We start from the raw sequence: 22,509 nt of genomic DNA on the forward strand, positions 1-22,509 counted from the left end.
TGAGAGAAATTGAGCAGCTCTATTGGACTGAAGCCACAGTGGAAGCCATCAGGCAAGTGTTGCCTAAAAGTAGTCCTATGGCCATGAAATGGATATGTTGTTAGATCCATAGTCTCATTAACTTGTTTTACATTTACATGGTCTTGCAAATACCCCCACACTTTGCTCTAAACAGGCTCTCTGAGTTTTAGATATATAGGTTTATATTTAGTAGTCTATGTTAGCAGAGACACTCGCACACGGACACACAGCTCTCACTGTGAAATTCAAGAGATCTAGGATTATAGACTTCACCACTGGTGTTTTGTCTGTTAGTTTCATGATTGACAGCTGAATATTTCCACCAAAGACAAAAACTTTCAGACAGGTAGATATTACAGTCAAACCCACAAACCACAGTACTAAATTACAGGAAGTTTCTCAGGATGTCTGCCATTGGATATAACAGTAGTTTCCTGCTAAAATATTGGTGGAAAGCGGAGCCATCCTGATTATCATAATTAGACCACTTGGCACCACTTCTTGCTCAGCTGTACACATTCTGAGGCTGGACAACATGCTCATCTGCAGTCTGCCAGACAATATGCACTCTTTTAGCTGCCTCCCCTATCATTAGCACTCCCAAAGAAGAGCTAACGGTCTTTCTCTGCCCATTGTTGTTCACTGTGGTGTAGACACATAGCTATGAATAGGAGGGAAAGCCTATTTCAGGCAATTATAATCATCTGATCCTGCATAGTTAGAAGTCTTGGTGCTGACAAAACCTCTGTGGCTAAATCTTTGAAGTCACATTTAACTCTTTCCCAACATTGTAAAAATATAGCTTTCAGGTATTTTAAAGACTGGCTGTGGCTGACGTTGTTTACTTATTCACTACACACTATGTATAGAAAATACTCATGTCGATACACATTTAGCAGTTGTCCACCATCTAAACAATGTTGTGTCTGAGCTCATGGCCATCAAGTGTAGGGCATTTTGATAATCCCATTATGGGATAATATGAGCCTATTTCTATGCAGGGTAAAATAATTCCTCATAGAGAATAGGACAACAAACATACTGTGCATGCTAGATAGTGGATTATATGGTGAATATGTTATCTTTAACAATGACCACAATGGTAATGAGTGTGGGCCTTAATATTATTGTAGTGGCAGAATGTATGTCCTCATTCTCATGTCAAAATAAACGTGTTTCACATTCTGCTCAACTCTTATCATCACATAATGTTCTCTTCAGTGTGACAGTCGAGTTAACATACCTCCATGGAAGAGTCAAGAGTGAAAACAGGTTAAATATTTCACATTTTATTTTGTTCCGTTTATTCCGCTCAACAAACTGCTCTCCGGCCAAAAATCAGACATTTAGTGAAACACTCATACTGTAAGTACCATTTAAAGAACAGCACAGTCAATGGCTGAGTCACTTATGTATGTACACGCAGATTTATCCTGATGACATTACAAACATCATAAATGATTACTATGTAACATACATAATGACATACAATATTTCATACATCTGCTCTGTATTGCTGCAATCAGTTATTGGCCCGGAAGAAACAGATAAATAGACAGAGCTGAATGACAGGCTTCTGAAAAATAAGAAGCAAACATAGAATCAGTCTCTTTGGTGATTTCACCTCATTTACTGTATAATTTCAAAAGACGAAAGCGCTCCAATTTACTGACTGAGGAAGACGGATAATTATCTGTTTAAGGCCACGGCTGCAATGACAAAGAAAGACCCTATGATCATCCAAACTGGTGGATGGTGCAGGGAACATGCAGAACAGACACTTCTGTTTCAGTGACAGAGTTAACCTACATCTCAAGCACCAGAGATGCATTCACCTGCTCTAGATCTAATCCACACCACTGCTCCAAAGGCCATTGCATTACAAGACTTCAGTAGTGTGTGTTTGGAGTTTGTATGAAAAGTGCAATGTCCAGTGGCACCACACAACGTATTGCTGCAATCTTGTAACATTAAAGTTCTGAAAGGAACAAGATGTTTTTGTTATAAGTTCAGGTAAAGCTGAATAGCAGGCATGTGTTATCTAGAATAGATTGGGTAAACAACGTAAATAGGCATCAGTAGGTTTCCTTTGTTAATGTTTGGTGGCATCAATCTACTGTAGAAGGTGTGTATTAGCAAGGAGCCTACAGACCTCTAACTGTGGCGTTGACTAGCAGTGTGAAATTCCTACACAAGACGACTCCACAACACTCCACAATAAATCAGAGTTCAAAATAATTTATACCCATTTGCATTTGAATGTATTCTAAAAGATAATGAGTGAAAATAAATGCAATCAGCTACAGACCAGACTTAATGTGTGGTTACTGGAGTTGCTTCTGATTTAGGAAACAGGGTGCATGATTTGGCTTTGGCTCTCAACAGTAGTATTATTGCATCTTTGATTGGAAATTGAAGCAAGTTTATATTAACTTCCTGTTCTGATTTTAGGGAAATAAATGTAAAAGTAAAAGTGTTAGGGAATTACAGTGTAGAACATAAGGAATAATATATTTTGTTAAAGAAGCTCATCAAATCAGACACATAGGAGGAGGACACTTTGAGTACATGACATCACCATCTGGACACTTCCCCTTCCAAGTCAGATTATGTTTCCTTTCGACACGTCCAGTATGATGTGTGCCATTAAACTTCATGAGCTCCATTTATTTTGGTTGAATGCTGGTCACTGTCATATTTAACAGTTCAGACTGGCTCTGAGGGACAGACAATGTTTACCGCCTCATGCTCTCTGACTTTTAGGCATCAACAGAGAAGATTTCTGCAAAAACTCTCCAGCTCCGGTATGCACACTTTGCCTCTGTTGTCTTAATGCCCTACTGAATTAAAGGTATTCTGGCTCACTTGAGGTCATCCAGGTGAACGAAAAAGCAGTTCTTACATCCGGTCCCCACCAACATGCCAGCAGTCCCAGTTTGAATATAAGTCCCAGCGTCTCCTCACTCCCTACTGGACACACACATACTTCTTCCACCAGGACTTGGAGAGCATCCTCATCTTATCGGCTGTGCTGCGGACCTTTCTCTCCCGCCTCGCTCTCCTGTCAAACTGCCTCAGACCAACAGCGATGGCCGCATCAAACACCTCCTTCAGATTCTTTTGTGTCAGTGCTGAGCACTCAACGTACGTCACGGCCCCAATTTTTTCTGATAGCGCCCTCGCGTCTTCCTCCAGCACTGGACACTCCCTCCGCCTCGCCAGCTCGATCAGCACTTTGACGTCTTGCCGCAGGTCGCACTGCGTGCCTACAAGGAGGATGGGTGTGAGCGGGCAACGGCGGCGGATTTCGGGGACCCACTTCTCCCAGACGTTTTGAAAGGATGCCGGGCTGACCACGCTGAAGCAGAGCAGCAAGGCGTCGGTCCGGCTGTAGCAGAAGTGGCGGAGTTTGTCAAACTCATCCTAATGGAGACAGAAAAAGATGGTTAGCAATGTGGCGATGCCCATGATTTATAAATATCAGACACATTCACATGAACGCTAACCTTTGTGATCACTAATCTCCCTTCAATGCTCACCCTGGCTGACCCCACACCAATGTTCTCGCAACATGAAAGAGAATTGTGTTAATATTCAATGAATAAAACAACTGTCTTAATAAAGTTTATATTATGCTGATACATGTAGTGACGCCCTGCCAAGTCACCTATAGAATCTACAGTAAATCTCCAAAAGTCACACTTGGAGTCACACAGCTTTGACTAACACGGGTCCCTCACAGCCTTGAGTACACAGATTAAGGTTGGCAGAAACTTGAAACAAACCTTTTTTCACTTAACCCGCTCCTTTCCAACACACATATCCTAATCCCTTTTCACCTAAACAATACTCGGTCGGCTCCTCCTGGCTTTAAAGCACAACCGAGTCTGCACACATAGTCAAACAGCTAACATCCAAAGCTCAACAACTCCAGTGGACACTTATCAACTTGTGAAATTCCCACACAAGCTTTGGCTGTGCTTTTTGATCTGATGACGTAGGTCCATTCTGCAGAACATACAGACATCAACATCTCTGAGGAAGGAGCAACTTTGTTTATCAGCTTTGCCGGCAGCTGTTATCATTTTTCTCTCTCTCTCTCTCTCTCTCTCTCTCTCTCTCTCTCTCTCTCTCTCTCTCTCTCTCTCTCTCTCTCTCTCTCTCTCTCTCTCTCTCTCCCGCTCTTATGAAATGGCATAAGTACAGTAGATATTGCCGATTTATATCTCCACTAATTTGCCCCTGCCTGTCTGCTTGTGTGCGTCCATGTGCATGTATGTGTACAGTTTGAACAATGTGTGCAGCTTGCAGCATGCTGTGAGGTTGTATCAAGGCATTGTTCAAATACCGTGTTCCCGTTTACAGACAAATCGTCTTTGATTGTTTGTAGAACTGGCAGTGCCCTCGGCGTGTTCATGATTGTCAAATATGCTGCTCCCAGAGGGCAGGTTCTTTAGAGTTGGATTATGAAACGTCCACCCATGCTCCAGGGAAAAAAAACCTCTTTCACAACCATTTTTTCCTTAAGAACCAACATAACAATGAGTCAATAACTTTTGGTCTGGCAAGCGCGCTGCACCACGTCGTCCATAACGCCAAAGAGACGGAGAGACATATATTTAAGGTGTTTTTGGCACGATCACCTCCAATCTACCCTACAGGTGTTTCCCTCTCCTTCAGCCCCCCGTCAATGAACCACCACTTATTCTATGGAGCTTTATTGTTTTCATTCAATATAAAGTTTGACAGCAGAGCTTAGGATTTTTACCAATTTAATACAGATGAGCTATCTGAAATATGTGAAGTAAAGGCAACCTGGGTCGACCACAAAAACAGGAGATCTGCAATAAAACTATTGGATTATTTTTTTCAATATGTTTTTGTTTGCTGAGCTGAAGGGAGGGTCAGTAGTTTTGTATATAGAAATTTCTGACCTGGCCACTAAATGTAAAATATAGTGATCACCAACAAAAACATCTGTACCAAATATCTTTAAAAAACAAACGTCATGGAGACATTTGACTAAAAACTAAAATGTGAATGTATAAAGTCATATGTCCTCATCCTCCGCAGCGCATGAATGTCTTTACAAAATTTCATGGGAATCTTTTCAACAGTTGTGATATTTCGTGGTGGACGGCCGACCATCCACCCAGCTCCGCCACTAGCATGGCTAAAATGTGACATCTTGGTGTAGCAAAGGTTGAGAGTCATGCAGAGCATACGTAGGATCCCAAATATGTAATGCAATGTGTGTCACCAAAACTCACCTGTCCTGCAGTGTCACACAACTGTAGTCGAACCGGGTTTCCATCCACCTGAACCACAGCTGTGGACACAGAAACAGACAGACAGAGATAATAAGTTACAGCTGTCAACATGACATTACGTCTGTGTAATAAAGGGTCGCCACCTGACACTAAACACACGCGCACACACAGACACACACACACACACACACACACACACACACACACATACACACACACACACATTAGCCAGCAGAATACGCTCTGGAATAAACAAAAGCCAGCCAGTTGAAAACACAAAGACCCCCTGCTCAGCTCTTCCCGCTCGTAGACAGCCCGCTCCGTCTCGCCCACCCACTCTGCCAGTTACTGTTGAGACCATAACACTTTACTGTCGCTCCGACCACTCTGTGAGCTTTGTTCTCTGTTGTGTTTTAACAGAGGCCATTCCAAGGTTGTGGGTTTGTTTGGTGACTCTCTTCCAATTGGCCTCATTTCCAGATTTGAAAAGTGGATGAGTCATCTTACAGTTTCATTATAGGGCCATTTATTATTTTCAGAAGAGTGAGCACAATGCAAAGCAGCAGGCACATGGAAACATTTACGATACGCCTGGAGTGTGTGGTCGGTCATACCCCCTGATCAAAGACTTCGCTGGAACTATTCATGAAGTAGGACAGGCATCATACCATTACAAAAGCAGGGAGAAAGAGCAGGCGGAGAGGGAATGAAAGGAAAGTGAGAGGGAGCAGCCATTGTGGAATAATTTCCTAATCCTTGACATATGATACTCCCTTTGATTTTCTGGATCAAAACTCTGTCTCTTATCGCCCCTGCTCCCAGTCTCTCGCTTATCTGCGTCTCTGCCACCTGTGGCATTGCGTAACTGCTCATAAGTCAGTTTTCAAGAGGACGCTGTGATTCCAGGGCACCAAGAAATGACATCACCATTCAGGGCCCCAACAGCACAATCACCCTCTGTCAGGCCGAGGCGTAAGACAATCTCTGCCTCTGAGCCACTGCAACAGATGTGCCCATTCCAGTATAGAGGAGAGGGCTTGCGGGTCAAGGCTGACAACAATAGGCAGAGTAGTGCAATCCAAAACCACTGAACCAGAGACGCTCTCTGACGCTCTGCTCTCTATGTGAGGGTAAAAGCAGCGCTCATCTGAGGACGGTGTGTGTTCTATGAGAGTGGGATGCGTGTTGGCCAAGTTGTTAGTTTTACTGCTAAGCAGTGTAATGTCTGATGATTAAGATAAATGACATTTTTTTCAGGACAAATTGTCAAGTATTAATTTGTAACTTCTAAATAAACCTGAAATATGTTAATGTATGATTTATCATTTATCAATATGGTCACTTTATGTTATTGTGTGCAGCTGTGACCATACAAGCTGATAGTCATAACAAAATAAGGTCTTCAGAGTTTCTGATGAAAAGAGGGACGGTCTGGAGACACGATCATAAAGGTGATCAATAGGTCCCCGGGGTTGTTTTTTTTTACGCTGTCATTGATCAGTTTGAAACGAGTTTCCAGTTTGAAGTATTTTGTTCTGTCCTCTTATTTTGCAATAAACAAAGCTTCCTCGGACAAGTGAGACAGTTTGAAAAGTGGAACCGTGCCAAATGGGAACCTGGCTACATCAGGGAGGATGACTCGTTTGCATTAGCACTGATGGAAGGTGAATAATAGGAAACACATCTATCATAACATTGGAATAGCAGGAGAAATACCAGAATGGACTGCTGCCGGCAAAGCATGAAAAATTGAAGACAAATTCAGTATAAAGGAGGCGGAAACTAATTAAGTAATTTCTAAAGAGGAAAATATTTTACCACTGTTTTATTCTACAAAATGTATCTTCATTGGACCCTACCTTTAACCTTAACACAGCAATCTCTACTAGACTTCAGTTACACAGTCATATATAATTGTTGTGCACCTCCAGCAGAGTCTATACTACTCTCAGATCCAGGAATGGGGGTGCTGTTCCTTGTAGAACGCTTAATACTTAAAGCAGATTATAAGAAAACTGAAATAGCAATATCATGGGTTTACCTGAGAAGTCATCAAATGCAGTAGGGACGTATTTGGTTGGGTAGCCATTGGTTGTGTAGCTGACCACCAGGCTGGTTTTGCCCACCGCTCCGTCGCCCAGCAGGACACACTTCAGCAGCCGCTCCTGCGCCTGCCCTGGCCGGGTTTGTGTGGGATTGTGCGGGGGTACCGGAGGGGCCATGGTCCGTCCGTAATCCATGGTGACAAGGGGTACCATTCAATCAGCTTGCACTTCACCGCGCTCTCCTCGACGGGAAGATGAAGGACCCACCATGAGAGCAGGACACCCTCTTTACTACGAATTTGCCAACTGCTTACAATCGCGAACGGGACTCTTAAAAAAGTCTCCTCCTGTCCTGCGCGCTGCCAAATCCAGTGTGTCAGATCAGCATCAGCACGACAGCCTGAGTTTACAATGCGGGGGGCGGTACCTCTTGTAATCCCGCCCACTCCACCGCCCAACAGCGAGGGCCGGACAGACAGGTTGAGGGCGACAAGAGAAGTCTGGATTCAATCAAAGTGTAACATTTGGATGTTGCTGGTACTGTGCTATAGTGGGAGATTAAAAGAGAAAAATAATTTATATACTGCGTCTATTTGTTAGATTTTAATCAGTTAATACTTCACAGTATTTTTTTTTGGTCAACTACCTAGCCATAAGATCATTAAGTTTGAACCTGTGAGGGCATGTCCAGACTTGTCCAGACTTGTCCTCACCCAGTGAAAAGGCGGAAGTCAACCTTAATGTCCTTTTAGGAAATGACTTTTGATGTACTGAAATTTTAAAACACCTGACCCACTTAATTTGTAGCGAGCACCAGAGCCGAGAAGGAACAGCCAGTGGCCTCAAACTGTTTCTTACTGGAGAATGACCAACGTCCAACTCAATCAAGGAACATTTGTAAAAGAAAAAGACAAACTTAAAGGTCACTCTAGTTGAGTAACTTTTCAAACTATCAGTGACGGAAATTATCCTTGTCCCTTGTCCTAAAATGGACAAACTGGACACTTTGAAAAGCTGAAGACGACTGAAGTAAATGAGTAATGGCTTGACTTGTGTCGCCTCCTTGTGGTTGGTTGTAGAAAGTGCCATCCATAAAATTCTCAGGGCAGTGAGCATATATTATAAACCAAAAGCAACAGCTTCAAATTTTTTCTAACATGTAAATGCACATGCCACATCTTACCATTACATTAGATTAGCCTTGCAGGCACGTTTGCATGATTTAAGAAACCTAGACCAGAAAAAGTGTCTTTACAAAATACAAAACAATTGGTGGACAACTATGACTCATGGAGCTGATTCTGACTGATCTTTCTTCCACACCGCATTCATAAAAAACGTAAGCATCTGGCCGTCGTAATTTAGTGAGAAAGTTTTAATAAAATGATTAATAAGTTTGACTAGATTTTGTTTAAACCTTCCAACTGGGAAGAGGCCCCGGGGAAGACCCAGAACACGCTGAAGGGATTATAGCTCGCGGCTGGCCTGGGAACGCCTCGGGGTCCCCTGAGAATGAGCTGGAAAATGTTGCGGGTGAGAGGGAAGCCTGGGTCGGCCTGCTGGGCCCGCTGCCACCGCAACCCGACCCCGGATAAGCAGCTGAAAATGGATGGATGGATTTTGTTTAAATATACTAGTTTCAGAAGACAGATTTCATAGAATTAACCTATTTTGTAAATGCCAGGCTGTGTGGATAGATACAACACAAGTACCTTTGAAATGTCACTGTTACCTCCATTGTCTGCTGAAGAAATGCCATTTGTATTTGTATACAGTCAAATGCTGCAGGAAGCCAGAGGTCATTACATTACAGGACCACTACTAAGCAGGATATGATGTCTAAGGCTGTTTGGATTTTGTGGATCATTTATGTTAACATGACAACGTGCTGACAGGAGCACACAAAGACATACAGTAATGCAATAAAAGGGCATAAGAACAGACACGTTGGGTGACAATAAAATCAACCACAAAAGAGAAATGTAGAGCTGCAGAGTATCCTGATTAATTTTATTTTTCCTAAAATCGATCTACTCACAATTCTGTATAAGATTCCTTGTCATGGTGCACATCACACAATTATTGTACACATATAAAATATCATTCTCAGAAAGGCAATGGTCAGGTGATGAGAAGTGGTTTGTTTGGGAGGAGAAGTGTCTGTAAGCTGTTGTTAGCAGTTATTAAGAACTGTGAACTAGATCATGCATAATAACCTGCAGTTAGAAAAAGGCACCTGCTGTGTTTCATTCCTACATTCCTTTACGTGGCTGGACATAATCACATTAGGAGCTCAGAGAGGACATCTGTCTGAAATCTGAACGCTTCTTTCCATTCAATCCTCAAATCAACACATAGGTACTTCTGATGCTCTGTCAATGGGCAACTTCCTTTCAAGTGCTATGACACATCTTAATTATTATTATTATTTCTAGCAGAATAATCTATCTCTATCCCTCTGAATATTTTTTTACAACTTCCCAGTGGTGTACGCAAGGAACATGAGAAAACAAGACATGGAAAAAAGAAAACTCATATGAATGATCGTGTGAATGAAGGTGAATGGCCGTGCCGGTGAGAGGAACACAGAAAGATTAGAGAATATAAAGAAGAAATGTAACTTTAATTGCTTGTAATTAACATTTTCATTTCAGCAAGCTGTATATGTCAGGAATTACATGTGTGCACGCACACAGGCACACACGCAGACACACACACACACACACACACACACACACACACACACACTCACACTCACACACTCACACACTCATATTTGCATACACACAGAGAAAGTCATGAGAATGAATATGCATTCAAAAAAATGTACATGTGCTGACACATGCATCTTTAATTGCCAGTTTTATGCTGCCATGAATAATGATGACCACTGTTTATCACCATAACAACTCACTTCCCTTTCCTCAGGTGAGTAGCCGTGTGGGAACTTCCCCTTCCTGGTCTTAGTACCTCATTTGGACTACAGCTCTCAACCATCGAAGACACATCTTGAGTCCTTTGTACATAATAAAAACAGTGAATATTTCCAAGGATGGTCACGTATGACAAGCAATGTCCATTTCTGACGTCAGCAGCAAGAGTCTCATCCAGGAGTCATACGCGAGTTGATTACCTTATAACCCAAACCCCAACCTCCAACCCCACCCTTTGGATACAGTGAGAGTATAAATGTGTGATTCTCATCATTGTCTGTTTAAGTAAGTTTCCTTCTCTTCCCAAGTCTTTGGAGCTCTGAGTACAGATTTCTGGGTAAGACATCTGAGTGACAGCCTGCAACTCTGGGAGCTTTCCTTTAATTTCTTGTCAGTGTTTATTGGATTGTGGGTTTGGCGCCACCGGGAGTTGGGTCAGGAGCAGGGCCACCACCCTGGGCAAGTCTTTGAAAGCTGTGGAAGATAAATAGAAGAGTAGTTAGGACAACACATGTAGGGACGGCCCCAACACCTGCATTGTGGTTCGGAGCCCTTTGGTGCTCTTAACGTGCCCCCGAGTAGCCAATACCAACAGTAACCCACATTAGATGCCTCAACTGTTTTACCCATGTAAAACCTATGACTGCCTGACAGCACCATCACCTGTGGTAAATAATAAAACACATGCACCTGTATTCTAAATTAAATACTTAAATACAGAATAATAACAAAGATAAACGTAACCTGGAATAAACTATTCAAAATACAAATTAACTATTGTGTGAGCTTGAATAAAATCAGAACATGTACAGCATATGACAACAGCATAAACAATATACAAAATACTAACATGTGCTTAGGTGAACTGATGTATTATAATTGCATATCTAGAGTTGCAATATAAGTATTAAATCATTCGTATAACGATGATGTTGAAAAAAATGTTGTGTGTGTATTGGGACAGACGCTTAACACCTGCTGAGCAATAACGGCCTCAGTGGCAAAACAACAATATAAATTTGAACATTGTGCCAGAAGGTGGCGCCATACTCACGTGTCCTTGATGCTGTCAATTTTGGCCTGGATCTTTGCAATGTAGCTGTCCACCTGCTCCTGTGAAATAACAGAAAAAAAGAAAAATACATGTTCATGGTTATGGAAACAAAGGACCTGTTAAAGTGACAGTACAAATCTTTAATTAAGAGCGATATTACCTGGTGCTGTCTGTAGAAAAGTGGCAGAGAAAAAAGTGCGATCACACCTGGAAAAATAGGAAAAAAGAAAAGTTAACTTGGCAGCCAATCAGTGTGTTAGTTGATTTCATATTTTGAGCAGTTTCTTACTGATGATGAACAGAGTAAGGCCATTGCACAGCTCTCCCAGGTACGTCACAAGGTACATCAGAACAAGGAACTAAGACCAAGGTAAAGAGAAGTTATTGAGTTCATTTGACTCTCATCAACACTGTGTGCGTTTCTTCAGAAAGCAGTAAATCGCGGCAGTACGACATAATTCCCCTTAAAATTGATATCAATTTCTCCTTGATGAAAAAATGAAAGACGTTGAAGTACAAGACTCCTAATATGGGCCTCTGTGTTTCCCCTTACGTCTCACAGTGTCACAGTACGTGCACCGGATCCATGCTGCCCTGATATGGGACACCCTGTCTCAGATGTGTCATGTCGCATACCGGCCAGGTCAGGGTTGAGACTGGGAGGTGCTGGGCTTTAGTGGGGCTCAGTCAGCGCACACTGACTCACCATTTTCTACAAATGTGTTAAGTCTGTCTGGTCACAAACTGCTGCCGTTAATTACTAAAATGTCACAATTTTATTTAGGGCTGATTTGAACTGATTGGCGGTATTTGATGTACAATAATTTATATTTCAGCTGATGTTGATACAAATACAATGTTTTCTACACTAGTGAAGTTTAATGACTATACAATGTGCAGAAAATGATTTATCATCTGTCTGAATTTGTCACATTTACTAATTTCATTTCAAAATGTAATATAACATGTATTAATTATGGTGTTCTTGTTTTTGCAGGGTTTTTTTGGCCAATTTAGGGTTGAGTTGGCTGACAATCAAGAGCTGTCACAAATTGTCAAATTGAGGCAAATTGTCTCCTTTTATGCTGTTAGTACCAAATCAAATCCATTTCAAAGTTTGTATTACAAAAGGACCGATTGCTTTCGCCGTGTACACCAAAAATATGTCATTGTGTCTGACAGGAGTCATCAACTATAAGCCAGCATAATGAGACAGGCATGGCAATGATGTCATCTCCATTGTTGAAGAGAAGCTGGATTGATGAAATGAGAAAGATAAAAAATGCAAAATGAAAGAATGCAGAGAGGGAACTGATGTCTCGGTTAACTAGGGGGAGAGGTTCTAGATGGCATGAAGCAAATATTTGTATTCATATTTAACTTTATTTGTTCGCTATAGGCTCACCTTGACAGACTTTAAGAGGTTTGTAACAAAAAATAGTCCCTTCAGAGAGTCGACAGCAGACATAGCCAAGACAATGGCTTTCTGCATATAGAGGTCAGCCTCCTCTCCACTGAAACTGATGTCCAGGTCCAAGTATGACCTGAGAGAAAATGAGACAACAAGAAGAGGAAAGTAAAAAGATACAAGCACTGAAGATAAATAAAAACACCACCCTTCCTTTACTGTTGTCAATTTGCTAGGTCACTCTGATCTATTTCTGTGACAGAAAAAAACTGCATTATAACACATATTTACATTAAAACACAAATACACTGACTCAGCATGTTGCCTTTTTTTACAAGCCATATTTGTTTCCAATGATTTAACTAACTGAACCTCTGCATGCTAATAGAAACACCACCAATTAATAAGTATAATTGGAGCCACTAAATATTAATTCATTGAACAACAGTAACAGTACCCAATATCTCCATCTTCAAATACAAGAAATCTGCTAAACCAACGAAAGAAAACAGAAATAAGTGGAAAAGTGTGTGGTCAAATGAACTCAGATGCTTGTTTTATTAAACATGTATGCACTGTGACTGAATGGGGTTAATCCGCCTGAGTGGGACATTTTTTAAATGCTGGACAAATGTCCACTGTCGTTAAAGAGAGCAAAGCATCTCACTTGAAGGGATGCTCTCCATCGCCCCAGTTGAGAATGTAGAGGACTTGATAGTAGATGCGCACTGAGATGGTGAAGCAAATGACAGCCAGGGAGACAGTGGACATCACTGTGATGATGCTGAGCTGGAACAGGGACAGCAGGCCGACCACTAACCCTGTTAGGATCATGCCTGTTCGCTCCGTGTCCTTCCAGTAGATCAGGTCCATCACTAAAAGACAAGGTGAGGAAGAGGAGGAGGAAGAGAAAAGAAAGATTAGGGAAATACAGAGTGATAGTGATGTTAGCAAAACAGTGAAGAGGATGAAGAAATAGCAAGTATCAAGAAGAAAACCCAGGGAGAAGTGTGAAGGTGGCTGACAGAGTACACATTTGATTTTGAATTACTCAATCTAAACGTTTTAAGGCGATAGAATGATCTGCATACTGTTGGTACTTTATCAATCACCCAAAACACACAAACACACACACACAGAGAACTCTGAACGGCTGCTGTGACTTCATGTCATGACCATATGGACATTGTAGCAAAGTTGTAGCAATGCATAGTTTATAAAGATACAAGTTATTATTATTATCATATTTATCATAGCAATACTATTATCATATTTTATCAAATCATAGCAATAATATGGTCAGATGTTACCATATCATAGCAATGCTATGATCATATTTTATCAAATCATAGCAATAATATGGTCAGATTTTATCATATCATAGCAATGTTATTATCATATTTGATCATATTTATCATAGCAATACTATTATCATAATTTTGTGCAATACTGTTAAATCTTTTATATTTTGTGCCTTATATTTTTATTATTTGATTTTTTTTTTACCGTTTATTGTAAATCTGTGTTAGGAGGACCGAACAAAAAAAGCTTTTCATTGTACAGAATAACTGTCAGTTATCAGTGCGTATGACAGTAAAACGTCTTAAATCTTGATTCACCAAATGTAAGTTCCTGGTTCCCTCCTGATGCTAACAGAAGAGCTGCAGTAACATCCGCTAGTCTCCAGCCCTCAGGCCCACCAAGAGGGCTTTCATCTTTTAGGGAGGAGGAATAGTAGCTCTGACATAAGGAGAGGAAGAGGACGAGAGGCCAAAGCAGTGGAAGGGAGGAAGGGCGGGGGAGGCATGAGGGAGAGAGGGATTTCCAGTCTCAAGCATGAGAAAACACGCTCTGCAGCTACGAGGACATGTCAGGCTCTGGCTTGGGCTAAATTTAGCCTTCAGAAGAAAGAGGGAAGCAAGCAGTTGATGGGAGTTCAAATGCAGCTTTTAACAGCACCTGCTGACAGACGTCAGGCCGTCAGCAGCTCTTTTTTATTTCGACACGCTGTTGGTGTCCCTCTGTCACCCAGCAACAGCTGCCTTGGTGACCGAGGCGTCCATAGAGTCTGGTTCACAAGATTCAGTACAGTGGAGTCCGTGATTTCACCCCATTTTCCTGTTTTCAAAACATAACCTCATGGACCTTTATGACGGACCGTGATGCATTACAAAAAGTGTCTTCCAGTGTTTACAGGGTATGTTTTATGGAGCAGCACTGTTGGACAGGCATAGCTTGTTGTGCTAATCATTCAGTAAAATGCTACGCCTCAGCATTAGAATGACGTGAAGCCTCGTTGAATAGAGTGCACTGACAGCGTGTGAGATATTTATAAGCATCACTGCAAACAATTAATACCCATGACGCCGCCCCTGGCACACACCTGTCCAACTTGCTTGTTTGTGCCGCTGTCATTCTGGGACGTTTCTCACATGAACAGTAGAAAGAAACCAGCAACGGAATACTGAGAGCATGTAATATGGTAACGCAAATAAAATACATGGGAAAATGCACATGGAAGACTGTGCTATATTTAAAAACATGGGCTCAATATATTTGCTTTCTAGCAGGGAATTAGATGAGAAGATCGCTTCCATTCTCATAATGGTTGAGTAGAGACAAACAGAGAGCAGCCGGTTAGCTTAGCATAGCATGAAGACTAGAAACAGTTAGTTAGTTAGTTATTGGTACGGATACTGATATCAGATATTGGTCCAATACTGACTTAAACAGCTGGTTTGGGCATCAGTGACAATACTCCAATCTTTTATTATTCTAATGTTGACTTAAACATACAATGATGATCCCAGTCTCTTCCACACAGTGAAGCATATAGCTTATTACCACCGACGGTGGATCAATACTCAGTATCAGCTGATAGCCAAAGCCCAGGTATCCAGACTGAATACATTTGATTGGTGCATACATATCATAAACTCAAGTTGTCTACAACTTCCTTAATACTTTAGCATCGGTAACCTTAAAAGAGGGACTTCAGAGTCCCTGTTTCTTTATATTGGCATTCATACCACACATGTTGTGCTAACATTAATATAATTCATGAGCACTTAAATGTACAGTTAATATTTGCAGATGCAATAATACAGCAAATTACTTATACACTTAGTCATCAGTGAGAATTATCTCCAATCAGGACCTTCTCCATTTCACAATAACACAATCCAAACATGCAGAATTTATCTTTGTGTGCTAATCATTCACACAATTGCTTATCATATAAATGAGCATTGTGGGAGTGATTGCATGGTGGAATTATCTATTAAGAACAAAATTCACAGGGCCATGTATACTTTTTCTTACCTAATTTTAAGATCAACATCTATTTAATTTGCCCCAGTTCATGTCAGCTAAATCACCCGCGTCCAGGATGTCTCGTAGTGTTCAACGCCTCTTCCTATGCCAGCTTTTCAGAGCGTCAATGGAAACACTAAAACGTAAGAGAACCCAGCTGGCAAAGTTTACACTCTGCCAAAAGCATACCACAACAGGCCAGTTCACACTCTGTGGCGAATTTAAATGTGTGCAACTGATACGGAGACGACCCTACATCTGAACAGCTCATCAGTTCAAAGCCAAACACACCTCTCCCTGATGATGCTGCCATCTCCAGAGACTCTGCTTGTAAAATGATCAAAGAGAAGTGCGAAGTATGCTCCATTCCCACCTTCAGTCGCCTGACGGTCCGGTCTTTTCACCACAACACCAAAGTCACAAAGCAAAACAGTCCACTTCTAAAGACGAGAAGTGATACTTTGCGCCCACATTGGAATCTGTAGTTATCCTCTGCCTTCTCTCGGAAATCTAACATGTCTCTTGCAATGACAGTCAGCTCAACACGGATACCTTCAAATTGTCTACACAGGCATCCTAAAGTATCCTTTGTTCATTTCACGTCCTTACCTTTACTGGCCATTTTTATTGCCGCTCCAGTGTTTCCCCTCACACCCTCTGTCCTTCTCTCCGTCCGACTATTCTCCCCTCGCTCCTCTGAGCTGTTTTTGGCCACCCCCTGCTCGCTCAGCAGTCCAAAGGCCTAACAGCCCAAAATAATCTTGTTCACAGTACCGCCCACCTCTCATCAAGACTCCCAGAGTTTCACACATAAAGAGATGATTCACGACAATCACACAATACTGGAATAAATTAGATAAATCCTATATCATCTTCCTTTATGCAAACAGTCTTTCGGAAAAATAACAAATTCCTTTTAACCTTGATGAAGTTATATAGACTTGTGCTTATATCCATGTGCCATCTAACACCTGAAACTGGAGAACCAGGGTTTATTTTCTGTTATGTCACCAAGCCAAACCTTTCTGTGTCATCACTACTGGTAATAAATTGATGAGGAGTTTACTTTTTCAAGTTAAGAGCTGTAAATGCTTTTTTCATTGTAAAAAAAAACTCCACAGAGCTAGTCTGTATGGTTGGCAACAAATACCCTGGTAATCGAACAGAATTATTGTGATAATTGGAGACGCTTATGATGATTCAGAGGAGTGGAACCAGGCTGACAAAGTTATACTTCTTTTAATTTGTAGATATGCAGACTTCAAAGTAAAGTTACTATCGTATCGGCTACTATTTAAAATGTGTGCCGATATGATACCAGGCTTTTCATATAACATTATGTTCTACAAAACATCTTTCTTGCATTTAATAAAAGAAGCTTTTCAAATGTTAAAATGCAATCAGCTGGGCAAGGTAAATAAGACGCTTTCTAAATTTGGCCAGCTTTTTATATTACTTGTTGCTACAAGATTTTTGCCAAAAAAAACATTTGGGTTTGATATGCTGCCTCTAAAACAAGTAATAAAACCAGAATAGATGTTATGTTCCAATAGATGCATCATGCATGCTATTTTTTAGGAAACCCTAAACTCTGTCATCAGCTAGACAACACATTCATCAACGGCCACCAAAATAACACCGAGCTCTCCTCAGACTGACTCACTTAAAATGCCTTCAAGCTGGAAGACAGGATGTTATCCTGCTCACTCTTTCTCCCTTTCTGTTCCTCAAACACTGAAGTGCCAACAAACTTCCACAAACTTGCAGATGAAGAAACTGCACACACATACACCCGTTTCTTTTTCTGTGCCAAAAAGTCTAAAAAGTGAGCCAAAGCCAAGAATGTTTCCCCACGATTAGCCAATCATTCCTGAAGTCCCAAGAGGGGGTAAGGGGGGTATCTTTGTCTGCCTGCTTTCCTGATGGTCCATGCTGAAAGTGAAATAGGATATTTATCTTTTTTAAAGTATTGATGAACGAGCTGGATCTTGCTGAGCAACAAGACAAAGGCAGAGGAATGAGAACATATAAAGATACAGATGTGGATCCTGTACCTGCTATGTGAATGCATACTGTCGGGTCCTTTGATAGGTTAAGTGCTGAAAACCAGTGATCGCTGACCAGCTGTCCCTGAGAGTTTCGACCGATAGCAGCTGGCGACGAGGATGCCGAGCCTCTGGGTCGCACAGATGTGAGCAGCTTGACTGAAATGGTCTCCCTGGTGACCGGAGACTCTGGCTCGGGGGTCGGAGAGGCTGCTGCTGCCAGGAAACAAAAGATGATGTCACTATCGTGATGACATCAGAGCTGACTTGCTGTACATGAGCTTAAACTAAATATAGGTCTGGTTTATCATTTTGTTGAACTAGATATGGCTGTGGATTAATTTAAAAAGGAAACTAATCAAAAGTGGCCTGCTTATACATTTCCTAAAATCCCATTTCATATTTGCCACAGTTTCATGATCCATTTTGCCTGATGTAACAAAGGCAAACAAATAGGAAAATACTGATGACACAAGACCTAAACATTGACAGCATTTGACACAGAAAGATCATAAAATGCATCAAGGTCCTTGACAAATACCACCATGCTCATGTATCACATTGATCAAATATGACTACAGACAAACATATACTATAAACAAGGCAATTTAGTCAAAACCACCTCAATGATGAACACACAGAACTATACCCGCCACTTGTGGTAACGGATGATAGAAATGGGTCATCATAAGCATTCCCATATACTGCATCTTTAGGTATTCCACCAGAATAAAACAACCTCTTCACACATTCCCCCCGTTTCTCACCCTGAAGTATCTGTGAGGGGTTCTGATGTTGGGAAGACGGGGACGCAGAGGAATGCTGGGCAATCTGGATCATACTTCTCAGAGACTCCTCTCTTTGTATTCCTGTGACTCTCCCCTGAGTGTCTGGGTCCAGATTATGGGGCAAGGGTTGGATTGTGATCGTTTCAGTTTGTCTGTGCTGTTCCCTCCTGACAGCTTCAGTTGCCGTCCTCTCTTCCACCCTCCCCTGTTCTCTCCTTTCTGATTCTTCATCTCGACTGAGGAAGGCTTCAGGGTCCCAGTCTCCATCGGGGGAATCCAATAGTGTTTCCAGGGTGTCCGTGTGGATCAAAGAAGTACGACTTCCCCGAGCGCATCCTCTGCGTCGGTCCCGGAGGTGTCGCGAGGATCCGACTGCTTCGGCCTCGGCAATGGCGATGTATGAGAAAGTCAGCTCGGAGGGGTTCTGGCGTGGCGTGCCCCAGATGGATGGGGATGAAGCCAGTCCCTCATCATCATCATCATCATCATCATCATCTGGATCTCCCTCCTCCTCCTCATCGTCAGACCACTCCCTGGCTGTTTGCAGCTCGCACATCTCAGACTCCTCATTTCCGCCTAAATAGAGACAAAAATGCATTAATGTGGCCACACCTGTTTATTTAATCGTAGAGGGTGCTTCTAACACTGTGGGGTGCCATTGTCATACAAGGAGAGATATTTTGCTTTTAATAAATATATGTCAGATAAAAGCAGCCAGGGAAAAAAGGTGTGACATCTAAAGTGAATGAAACCCTCTTTGATAAGGACATGAATATCTCTCCTCTCAAAATGTAGCTGTGATCAAAATTGTACTTCTTTGTTCACCTGTGCTAGTGTTCAAAGGTGAGAGATGTATTCCTCTCATGTTAGGTTCAAAAGAAAGGCTTCAGTAAGCAGGGATCTCTTCTTTTTGTAATCATTGTGAGTATTTGTGTCACATGTCTGCTCCGTACCATCGGTGCATGGAGGCGTTGAGTCTGGAGTGGATGCCACAGAGCCATATTCCTCTAGAAGAAAACAGACACAATTTTACATAAAACTATTAACAAAACATAGGCAGAAATATGAATGTGTTGTTGCTGCTTCTACAAGCGTTAGACCCCTTTTCACATTCATCTCACTAGTCTGCACCTCAAAACATTAAACGCAGGTGTAGTAACGTTAAATGATACACAACAGCAAGGCCCTGAGCAAAACTGCGTTACTTTGTTTTGAGCCCTTTTTTAATATTATAACAGCAAACTGTGCTTTACGTGACTGAAGAAGTCACAGACAATCGCTCACTCCTCATACTGGAGCATTAGGTTAGTGATTAAGTGGCAGCAAGGCCTTCACTACATGAGATAGCCAGCATGACATAAATAAATCAGCAGGAGCTGAGCACAAATATGCAGCATATTCTCTTGGCACATGTATGAACACATGCAAATAATTATAAAACACATTCATATATTTCGAGAAAAAGTCAGCTGAATATTGTAAAAAAAAAAAAGATACAATAAAAAGAAGATATGAAAGCACTACAGAGGCTTTGTGGGGAGGAATCATTATGAGTATTTCATTCTCCCTGCATAGGCTTCTCGTACACAACTACACAAACATCTGCAAATCACTGAAAGGCAACAAGGACAGAATAGGTCACCCTCTGCACTGCATCCACCCATCCAGCCATGTGTTTATTAAAAGCAGGAGAGGAATGAAGAGCAGGCAGGGCGAGGAAAGGAGAGGAGGGGGCTGAGCTAATACATGCGATGCTGACAGCAGTTAGCAAAAAAAGATGCTGCACTGGAATAAATATAATGATGACACAGTGAGATAAACACTCAGACCTCCCACACAGCAACACAGAAGGGAACCAGCAGAACAAAAGCAGACTTACGGCAGTGGGAGAATCCTAAAACCTGGCCCATACTCCATCAAGGCATCGCTGGGCCCATCCAGTCTGGAAGTCTCCCCCCCCCCCTTCCTGCCGGCACTCACGTCCTGTGGATATACTCTCTCTCTCCTCCTCCTCCTCCTCCTCCCTCTGTTTCTTGGTCTTCTGTTAGCAGCTTCCTCCCTTTCCTGCCTGCCTCTGTCACTCAGCAGCCCCGCCCCGCCTGCCTGCCTGCCTCACTCCATCACCCCCCATTCGTCTCCTCTTGCATCGCTATGGCTGCAGCTGTAGTAATGTGTGCTACAGCAAACAGGAAGAAGCAAGAGTGTGTCCCTTCTGTCACAGCCTGCTATCACCACCCATTCATAGCTTCCTCGCCCCTCTCTCCCTGGTCATGTGATTTCATCTCAGCATCTTATAGGGGCAGACTGCAAGATAACAAGGCATTAATAATGTATCACATGAGCATAGAAAACGTAAAGGGAGAGATGGGCAAGACCGGATGAAAACCCCAGAAAGGTTTATAGCTTACCAGCATATAAGATGTATTAGCTTTATGTGTCATACTCCAATTTCACATATGAGAAATAGTTTCTCAAAAAAAAAAAAAATTTAATTGGAACCCACATATATTATATCATTAAAGCTGGAGTATAAAAAATATACAGACTCAACTAAGGTAAAAGCTTTTTTTAATGGGAAGAGAGGCCTATGCAATAGTGAGAAGTAGGGGGCAGCAGTGTGCAGCTGTGACGGATGCTGCTACACACTGCTTGGACCATGATTCATGAAAAGAGGTAATAGTACCAAATAAAATAGTTGCTGGGGAAATGTGTATGTGTGGCGTCTTGGCTATGATTTATATCTCATTTCATTTTGGTAAGGCATTAAAGACACTGATAACTCAGCACAATATATTTAAAGCAAGCCAATGTAACTTTTACAAATCAGTAGTTGAATTAACAGCTATTTATTTATTAATAAAACATTCCTGTAAATGCACCAGAGTTAACAAAGAGGCTGTTTTTCATCTGTAGTCCCTCAATGTTACAAAGCCACCCTAAAAATATAATATAAGTTTAAAATGTAAAAGTTATGCATTATTTACCCTTTACAAAGCATGCAGAAACAAAAAATGAAGAGAGCATATTCGTTGAGTTAAAACATCATTCAGGACACCATTGCACTAAATTGTTAAGACATGCAGCACAGAATAATTTAGACATAATTATGTTCAACACAGACATGGACTGTTTCGGTCACGCCCGACTTTGAAGAAAGAAAAACGCTTAGGCCCCACTGCCCCAACAAAATTGTAACAAAATGGTCCAACTTTTGGTGACTCCTCCATCAAATAATAGAATAAAGAAAATTGCAATCACTTTCAAGTGAACCAGATTGCTCCATTCAACAAAAACTAATAACATGTGCATCGCTTTGTTGGAACAATGCAAATAAAATGGTACCAGTAAATTCAACCCGTACTTGTATAACGCTTTTCTAGTCTTCCGACCACCTGTTTTGCGTTAAATATCTTTTAAAGATCTTTGCTCCGTTCAATACGTTCAGAGGTTTCACTGCTCAGCTTTACTTGGTTAAATACAGGGTTGGTAATCTTCTTTAAAAAACATCCTTGATAGTTTGGTTCAAATTATTATTCTGACAGCAATCAATGAATCAAACGCCCTGACAAAAATAATAAGAAAAAGAAAATGTGTGTGGCTGTTGCAGGACTTGAATAAGCCAGTCCAATAACT

At 41.5% G+C, this 22,509-nt stretch overlaps 2 protein-coding genes across 5 annotated transcripts; both read right to left on the bottom strand.

Moving 5' to 3' along the window:
* Positions 1 to 1,318: 1,318 nt before the first annotated feature.
* rhoub (ras homolog family member Ub) lies at positions 1,319 to 7,692 on the bottom strand. The gene is made up of 3 exons (XM_068584831.1): positions 7,333 to 7,692; positions 5,292 to 5,350; positions 1,319 to 3,444 (listed from the first exon to the last, which is right to left on the bottom strand). Exons 1-3 carry the CDS (start codon positions 7,547 to 7,549, stop codon positions 2,989 to 2,991), a joined length of 732 nt encoding a protein of 243 aa, XP_068440932.1. The 5' UTR covers positions 7,550 to 7,692; the 3' UTR covers positions 1,319 to 2,988.
* A 2,248-nt stretch (positions 7,693 to 9,940) lies between these two features.
* rtn2a (reticulon 2a) lies at positions 9,941 to 20,849 on the bottom strand. 4 transcript variants are annotated; one of them, XM_068585900.1, is made up of 10 exons: positions 20,756 to 20,849; positions 19,830 to 19,883; positions 18,856 to 19,452; positions 18,098 to 18,301; positions 13,399 to 13,606; positions 12,729 to 12,867; positions 11,613 to 11,682; positions 11,484 to 11,530; positions 11,324 to 11,382; positions 9,941 to 10,743 (listed from the first exon to the last, which is right to left on the bottom strand). In XM_068585900.1, exons 1-10 carry the CDS (start codon positions 20,784 to 20,786, stop codon positions 10,668 to 10,670), a joined length of 1,485 nt encoding a protein of 494 aa, XP_068442001.1. In that variant the 5' UTR covers positions 20,787 to 20,849; the 3' UTR covers positions 9,941 to 10,667. The 4 variants fall into 4 exon arrangements, with proteins under 4 accessions (XP_068442001.1, XP_068442000.1, XP_068442004.1 ...); XM_068585899.1 differs by having other exon boundaries at positions 18,098 to 18,304; XM_068585903.1 differs by lacking the exons at positions 18,098 to 18,301; positions 18,856 to 19,452; positions 19,830 to 19,883; positions 20,756 to 20,849 and adding exons at positions 15,115 to 15,195; positions 16,653 to 16,734.
* Positions 20,850 to 22,509: the final 1,660 nt, after the last annotated feature.

This window comes from Clinocottus analis, unplaced genomic scaffold (genome assembly GCF_023055335.1).
Source record: "Clinocottus analis isolate CAN_PGR_092001 unplaced genomic scaffold, fCliAna1.0.p SCAF_2, whole genome shotgun sequence".
Lineage (NCBI taxonomy): Eukaryota > Metazoa > Chordata > Actinopteri > Perciformes > Cottidae > Clinocottus > Clinocottus analis.